Genomic DNA, 8,972 nt, shown 5'->3' with positions numbered 1-8,972 from the left:
TACACACATATAAATATATATATATATATATACACACACACATATATAAATATAATATACATATATAAGTATATATATATACATATATAAATAAATATATATATATATATTTATATATACATATGTAGATAGACAGATAGATACACATACATATGACTGTGTGTATGTATGTATTACATGCAGTACATTAAAATAACATTTAAGGATGAACATAAAAAAAAACATCGATGGATAATCATTCTTTATTATCATTTATATAAAGATGTGCTACACAGACACTAAGAGACTAAAAATCGCCATCCCCAATCCCTGAGCTTTCGTGGCCAACGAATGGAAACGTATTTGCTGAGGCAAGATGGTCAAAATTCAAGCTTTATTAGGCATATTTTCCGTCCGTCGCTCCTTCGAGCAAAGGGTACTAAAACCCTTTCCTCATTTACATGGTATGAGGAAGTCATATCAACAATAATGGTAACTACTATAGCGGTGATTGCATTTCAAAGAAAAGAGAGAAAAGGTTTAAATTTAATAGAGGGAAACCCACGAAAAATATCTCCTTTGAGGAGTTCGAAAAGAGTAGGTGCCCTTCCTTTTCCAAAACTGTATCCCAGTATTTATGAAATCAACTATTATGTGTGTGCTTGCGAGCGCACGCATGTGTCTCTACATGTATTTTGTTGTCAAAAAAATTAAACTGGAGTGATGTCCGTGGCCTTATCCTCTAGCTCTGGATAGATCCCCGCACCCTTGCGGCCCATAACTCTGGCAGATAAGTCCTCAATCAGGATACCGAACACATGGAAATCCACGTTTTTACTGAGAAGATACAGGAGGAAGAAGTCCCCAGTCTCCAGTTTCGTTATAAGAGCATCAACATTGTCAATGGACAGATTCCCCTGTTTCCGCAGAAGGTGGGACTTGGCGGAGGCGGAGGAATAGATCACCAGGCACGAGAGCAACATGGCCACGCCAAAACAGGAGAGAATGACGAAGTATAACCACAGGAACGCAAACATCTTTAGATACATAGCGCTGTGGGTCAGAGTGCATATCAGATCGTATCTCTCTACGGCGCCCGAATTCCCAAAGATGTAAAACTGGCACTTAGAGGTTCTTGGGAAAGTCATGGCGGTTGCTTCCTTTGCATCCTCGCTGTCCCGAAAGAGGTCCATGACGCTCAGCCCGCGGGCGAAGAACACCTCGCCGAGAAACATGTCCATGAACCACAAGTTGAAGAAGCAGAAGACCAGGTTTAACATGTCACAGACGAAGTAGCTGATGGCATAAGAGGTGTGTTGATGGAGCGAGGTGTGGAGGTACTTGGCGAGGGCCTGGGTCTTCTGGAGGCGCATCTCCGTGTCCAGAAAGGGAACGGAGAGGGACCGGAGCTTTCCTCCTTCGCAACACTTCCATAGCCAGTTCGGTATGCAAAACACCAGTCCCTGGGATGGAAAAAGGCTTAGAATATTGTACACCCCTTTCATAACCGCCGTGTACTATTTTTCTTAGTTTTGGAAAAAAATGCAATAATTCTATTCATTAGTAATAGTGATGATGATGATATTGTTAATATTAATCACAGCGACAACAACAGCAATACTAATAACAACAATAATAATAATAATAATAATGATAATGATGATGATGATGATGATGGTGATGATGATGATAAGGATGATGATGATGATGATGATGATAATGATTACTATTATTATTATTGTTATCATTATTATCATAATAATTAAAATAATAATAATAATAAATTTAATAATAATAATTAATTTATTTTTTCACGAAAATTGAGGGATAGCGGAACATCAGGTGCGGTCACGGAGGCCTGTTAATCAACACAGGCGTGATATTTATAATCTTGGAGTGAGAGAGAAAAAGGTTTTAATTAATACACACCCTTCTCGTCTCATACACACAATCTTTTTCATAGGAAACGTGATTCTATGTTAGTCTGTGCGATCGTCTAACTTCCCGTTTTCACTAAATCTAAGAAACAACAGAAAATGGGAAAGGCAAATTTAAGAAATTAAACCTGTACTTTAATAATTATTAAGAAAAAAAAAAAAAAAAAAAAAGGGGGGGGCATTACAGGGGAGGGGGAGGTTGTCTATTTATGCTTTTAAGAAACGAGTCATTTTTACTCACCTGCAAGAACAGTACTAACGGTACCAGCTGGGAGTGAGCGCGAAAATATATCTGTTCCGAGTCATCGTTTGTAAGGAAAGGGTGTGGGTCATCTCTCCCTAAGTGCATAATGGCAGAAAATTGGATTTAATACGCTATGATTATAATGCAGTTTGAAAAGGGGGAAAACAAAACAAGAACAGCAACAGTAAAAGGTACAGAGAGAATATGGATACATTACGCACTTTGCTGTCTTAGGAAAGTGTTCTGCGTCCAGCAATAATCGTTGAGAGCCTCTTCCTTGAAATTGAGGCCGCGGCCGAAACACCTGCGAAGAAAATTGGATTCAGATAGACTCATATACAGACACGCGCGCACGGGGAACGGGAATCATATAGGCATAGATACATTCTATAGTGTTTAAAAGGACACACTCACACCCACACGCACGTGCATGCACACACACACACACACACACACACACACACACACACACACACACACACACACACACACACACACACACACACACATGCGCGCGCGCCATGTGTGTGTAAAATAAATATACATATATATGTATGCATATAAATGTGTATATATATATACATATATATGTCTTTATATAAATATGTGTATATATGCGTGTGTGTGTATGAATATATATTTATATAAATATGTATATATATAATATATATATGTATGCATGTATACATATTTATATATATGATATATATGAATGTATGTGTATATCATATATATGTATATAACGTATATATAGAGATAGATAGATCGATAGACAGATAAATTAATAAATATATATATACACCTTATATATGTATATATTTATCTATTTATGTACATATATATATATATATATATATATATATGTATGAACCGCGTTCATGTTGACAAATGTATAAATATATATATATACATATATATACATATATATATATGTACACACACACACACACACACACACACACACACACACACACACACACACACACACACACACACACACACACACACACACTTACACACACACACATACACACATATACATATATTTATTCATTTATCAAAATAATACCTCATCGGTTACATACCTTATAGGAGCACTAAAGAGATTATATGCAATCACCAGCAGAAGAAAACTAAACATTAGCTTGGGTGTAAGTTGGAAGTGGACTTTGAAACTGGCGGTGTGAATGTCTGCTTTTGGGCCGCCTGGCTTGAAGACCCCGAGGAGTGTGGAAAACAGCCCTCGCCGTGCCATCTGGAGGCGGAATTTCCCTCGAACTGCAAATAGGAAATCAGTGTAGAAATATATATATATATATATATATATATATATATATATATATATATACATATATAATAATAATAATAATAATAATAATAATAATAATAATAATATTCTGTAAGTATCATATTGATGATGTTTATAAATAAAGACACACACACACACAAATACATATACATATATTTATTTATTTATATATATATATTTATATGTATATACATGTATATTTATATATGTGTACACGTATATTTATGTGTGTATATATATATATATATATATATATATATACACAGAGCATGAACATATTGCCTGGGTCATACCCGAAAGGAAGGGCGTGACAGGATATTCGGGCGAGCCTGTGTCCAGCGCTCACGGCTTCTCAGCGCAAACAAAGGTTACGACTTACAAAATACACAAACACATAACAATGAAACACGTAACAAGAACAACAGTTACTTATTTATTTGAGTACTATAAATCGTCTCACCCAAGCCCAATCCCTAGTGATGTGGGAGAATTATCGATTAATTAAGAAGATGGCTGTGGCCATTAATTACTGATGAAGTGAGTTCCCGATTCATTACCAATTGGATATTAAGCGCCAGGTCGATAGAATTTTCCGGATACTTGGTCAGGCCTGACATTTCTACCTCGATCCCGCCCGCTTGGTTTTGCTGCCCCTTTGTCTACTTTCAGTTCATTTGTTGTTTCGCTCGCTCGCTCTTCTCTCTTTCTCTTTCTCTTTCTTTGTATCTTTCTCTCCCTCTTTCTCTCTTTCGCTCTCTCTCTTTTTTTCTCTCTCTCTTTCTCTCTCTCTCTCTCTCTCTCTCTCTCTCTCTCTCTCTCTCTCTCTCTCTCTCTCTCTCTCTCTCTCTCTCTCTCTCTGTCTCTCTCTGTCTCTCTATCTGTCTTTCTCTCTGTCTCTCTCTGTCTCTCTCTCTCTCTCTGCCTCTCTTTCTGCCTCTCTCTCTGTCTCTGTGTCTGTCTGTCTGTGTCTTTCTGTCTCTGTGTCTGTCTGTATCTGTGTCTGTCTGTCTCTGTGTCTGTCTGTCTCTGTGTCTCTGTCTCTCTCTCCTCTCTCTGTCTCTGTCTCTCTCTCCTCTCTCTGTCTCTGTCTCTCTCTCCTCTCTCTGTCTCTGTCTCTCTCTCTCCTCTCTTTGTCTCTGTCTCTCTCTCTGTCTCTCTGTCTCTCCTCTCTCTGTCTCTGTCTCTGTCTGTCTCTGTGTCTGTCTGTCTCTGTGTCTATCTGTCTGTCTGTCTGTCTCTCTCTCTCTCTCTCTCTCTCTCTCTCTCTCTCTCTCTCTCTCTCTCTCTCTCTCTCTCTCTCTCTCTCTCTCTCTCTCTCTCCCCCCCCCTCCCCCTCCCTCTCCCTCTCCCTCTTCCTCTTCCTCTTGCTCTTCCTCTCCCTCCCCCCCTCTCTCTCTCCCTCTCCCTCTTCCCCCCTCTCTCTTTCTTTCTCTTGCAAATTGTCATTGCCATTCACTCGTCACTCCCTGCCCTTGCCCTGTCCTTCACTAGAGCCGCTGTTTCTGCGTAACACAGACGACCCATCTCCGCGTCACGCACATCCGACTCGTGGCGTTTGTGAGAACCTTCGAGGTCATCAATCTCTCCGTATTTATGTATAAGTATGTCCTGTTATAGTAGAAAACTGTTGTATGGTTGATCATTATTATTACTGGCTTTTAAGGGTACTGCATTTTTTTTTTTTTTTTTTTGGATAATTAACATTCTATTACGATGTCTTCGGTCATTTACTCACCATCGTCAGTTCTCTTCTCGTCAGATGCTCTCCTCACCCTCGTCAACCTATTCGCCCCGGATATATGTCCTGTCCCCTGTAGTTTTTGGTGAATTTTGTTACATACAGATGGCTCCGCCGGCAACGAATCTATCAGTAGGCCCTAGTTACCAATACTGATTTCCCCATTCCTTGAATTGGCGGGAAAATGTGTTTTTCTTATTAATACTATTGCTATCAATACGGTTATTGTTGTTATTGATGTTATGATTATTAAATTGTCATTAAAATATTCGAGACAATGAAATGATACAAAAGACTCTTTCCAAGAGTGCAGAAAGAGGGTAAACAGGTGAGATAGGCAGTTCTGATAACTGGCTATTTGGTGATTAAGAACTTGCAGAGCCATCTATGTGTAAATGTAATAAATAAACGTTATATTACAGTGGACTTGGCATGTATTCTTGCCACATGGGGCGAATGGGTTAAGAGGTATCCATTGTTACTTACCTTCCTAAATTTGTTCATTCATGCCATCTGCGAATTCTGTGTGCTCAGTCTACTAGATTCGCCAGTTGTAAAACTCAGAGACTTTTCTCTGACCCTCTCTCCCCCACTCTACTTCTCTCCCTTCCTCACCCTCTTCTTCTCCCTCTCCACGATCCTCCCTCCCTCTTGTTCGTCTTCTGTGTTTGCTTGGTGTTTTCCATGATGTTTGAGGGTGAAGAAAACGCCCATATAAACTAAAGTAGGTTCATTGGAGATCAGTTCTGACCAAATTAATACGTAACTCTCCCTGTTCCTCTGCCCCACACGCCAGGCTCCGTCTAAGAGTGTCACTGCCAGACGTGTGACTACAGACAAAATAAATTATTGTACTCTATAAATCGTACAGAGAATCTCACTCTTTCACATAGGTGATATGCTACACAGCAATATAAACTAAACATAATCTTCTATATTTCACATATTTCACACACTTCCTATCACACAATAGGAAGTGTGTATAATATAATCACATAATTATCACTATATACGTACGATAATACTGGCATCACAACATGGCACTCACAACTCACATCATTATCACAACCCACACCTCTCCCTCTCTTTGACTCTCCTTTCCTAACCCTCTCCCTCTCTTCCTTCCTCATCCCCTCCCTCTTCCCGGCCTTCCTCCCTGACCCTCTCTCCAACCTCCCTCACCCTCTCCCTGACCCTCCCTCCTTCAGCTTCACCCTCTCCTTCTCCCTCTCCCCTACCCTTTTTTCTTCACACATTCTCTCTTATATAAATAGTTCAATCCGTTAACGGCAAACGCGATTCAAAGCCTTCTTAATGCTAGGAAAAAATAGTCCCGACCTTATAAACAACCGCATAAAATGAATCTCACTCAAAAAAGATTTCCGAGCAAATTATCCTTCCTTCCCCAACCTACAATTTCTTTTTAGAGTAAAGTGAAGCAAAATGAAACACTTGGGTGGCCAGTAATTAACTAACAAGCAAATGAATTTACGCTCGGAGAGTCGCCGTCAGGAACGTACTCACATATTCACTTTTTAAGGGTGGAAGAGCGAAGTGGTAGTAGAGCGCTGGCTTCTTGGAACTGGCTTCATGCATTTACTTGTCACATTTCACAACACGCAAGTTTCCTAAAATTATGCCCGTCCCACAGCGACACATAATTTAGCCATGCAGGGAGACTGTGTCCCCGCGAGGACACCACTGGTTTGATTTCTTGGGTGTTGAAGATATAGGTGTCGCAGGTTCGATACTATATTAGTGAGAGAGTTTAGTAAGTGGTGTATAGAGAGCGGGCGTGGCAAAACGCCCAGGAAGGAATTGAGCGTCTTGCCATGCCCTCGGGGGCGAGTGGTATGTCTCAACTGCTCAGATATTGCAAGGTATCAGGAGCCAGGCCGTGCGCCCAGGCAAGCGCAGAAATCTGGCCTCGCTGCTCGATTCCTTGGAGCACCAACCTCCGGGCTAGTACAGTGGTAACGTGCTGGCCTCTCATCCGAGGGGTCGGCGGTTCGCGCGAGGAGTTGCAATTGTCGCCTGGAGGACTGCTGTGGCTGGGCACCACGGCGGGTAAGGACAAAAGCCGAGTCAGCACCAGCTGACACACGTTAGCGAGTCGACATTGGTCGACACAGGCCGGGCTCCCCTCATTGGCATATCCCGGGCGGGGCTCAGCTTCGCATATCAGACTTATCCTTATCCTTGGAGCACCAGAAGATCGCCCAGCTCTGCCTGGGCTACTGACGAGGCGCCCTGGGGCTCCAGAGAAAGCCATTCATAATTTGACGATTAACCATATCCCTGTTGTTTAGTTTGTGAAAAAAAATACACACACACACACACACACGCATACGCACACGCACACGCACACGCACACGCACACGCACACGCACACGCACACGCACACACACACACACACACACACACACACACACACACACACACACATATATATTATATGTATATACACACATAGATATAGATATAGCTATAGCTATAGATATAGATATAGATATAGATATAGATATATTTATATAATTGTGTATATAAATTTGTATATATTATATACATACATACATGTATATATAAATATATGTATGTATACAAATGTATATATATTATACATATACATATATACATAAATGTGTGTGTATATATATGTGTGTGTGTGTGTGTGTGTGTGTGTGTGTGTGTGTGTGTGTGTGTGTGTGTATTGTATATACACATATATATGTATACATGTATATACACACAAAAACACATGCACATCCATGCATGCATACAGACACACAATATACATCTCTTTCGAGCGCAAGTAGACAGAAACTCAAATTCATGAATATATACACTTACACGTAGAGTATATACTACGGTATGTAAGAAGTGAATTGTGATATTTACAAGACAATCTTCGCGATCAGAGTATTCCTGAACATTGAGAGACATTTGAATATCGATAACAAACATAGTAATTACACAGTAATTAGCGATAAGCATTTTCTAATTAACATTTTGAATATAATCAAGACATAATCATACGTAAAGACATCAGAATAACAGGATGGGAAATGTTTGCGAGCAACAGGGGCTAATTGGCGAGTTCACTTCGTCTTTGTCACGGCGAAGGGCAGTCGGATCACAGTAAGGCAGGAAGCAGGGGGATTTTCTAGTATGGGAGGCGAGAGGGATCATGAGAACAGTTCACTATGCAGTCATAAGAATGTAAAGCGTTTTCTTGCTTGGAATCGGTGTCGCCAGCCTCAAGAAGCACCTAAAAAATCTGACACTTCAACGTACGTGAAACAGAGAATGATTTATTTTCAGATTCTAAGAGAAAAAAATCTCATGGTATGCTCTTCGGGAAGGTTATGTAAGGGTCACTTGGATTTTGATTGTGATCTGTTGAGTTTGATTAGTATCGTGACGGATAGATGTCTACTGACAATACAGTCGCATATAACAATGTGTCAATATGATTAAGGGCATTATAGGAATTCACACTGCAATTGGGAAAGAAATAAACTCGCATGAATGAAGTATCCTGCTCCAAGCGTCGTCACGGAGTTCTAGCGTAATGCTCTTTAGCTGACTGTATAACCACGCATACCTCGTTGCAAGATCAGCTAGGAATGAAGAGCCACTGTGATTTAGGATTGCTGAGTTGACGTTGAGGATATGGGAGAACCATGCGCACTTGAAGAGGAGAGCGTGCGACTCTGCAACCCCGCCCTGAACACTGTTACAGATTGGAGCCTTGAGCGGCCACTA

The 8,972-nt window shown here is 40.5% G+C and overlaps 1 protein-coding gene across 1 annotated transcript; it reads right to left on the bottom strand.

Annotated features, from left to right (window-relative positions):
• Positions 1-227: 227 nt before the first annotated feature.
• On the bottom strand, positions 228-8,972 carry LOC125046173 (innexin inx3-like). The gene is made up of 5 exons (XM_047643857.1): positions 8,812-8,972; positions 3,246-3,438; positions 2,382-2,464; positions 2,158-2,255; positions 228-1,442 (listed from the first exon to the last, which is right to left on the bottom strand). The coding sequence occupies exons 2-5, from the start codon at positions 3,413-3,415 to the stop codon at positions 690-692; spliced, it is 1,104 nt and encodes a 367-aa protein (XP_047499813.1). The 5' UTR covers positions 3,416-3,438; positions 8,812-8,972; the 3' UTR covers positions 228-689.

The sequence above is a fragment of the Penaeus chinensis genome, chromosome 38 (genome assembly GCF_019202785.1).
Source record: "Penaeus chinensis breed Huanghai No. 1 chromosome 38, ASM1920278v2, whole genome shotgun sequence".
Lineage (NCBI taxonomy): Eukaryota > Metazoa > Arthropoda > Malacostraca > Decapoda > Penaeidae > Penaeus > Penaeus chinensis.
The sequence above is the reverse complement of the archived record's forward strand: the minus strand, read 5'-3'. Positions and strand labels throughout refer to the sequence as shown.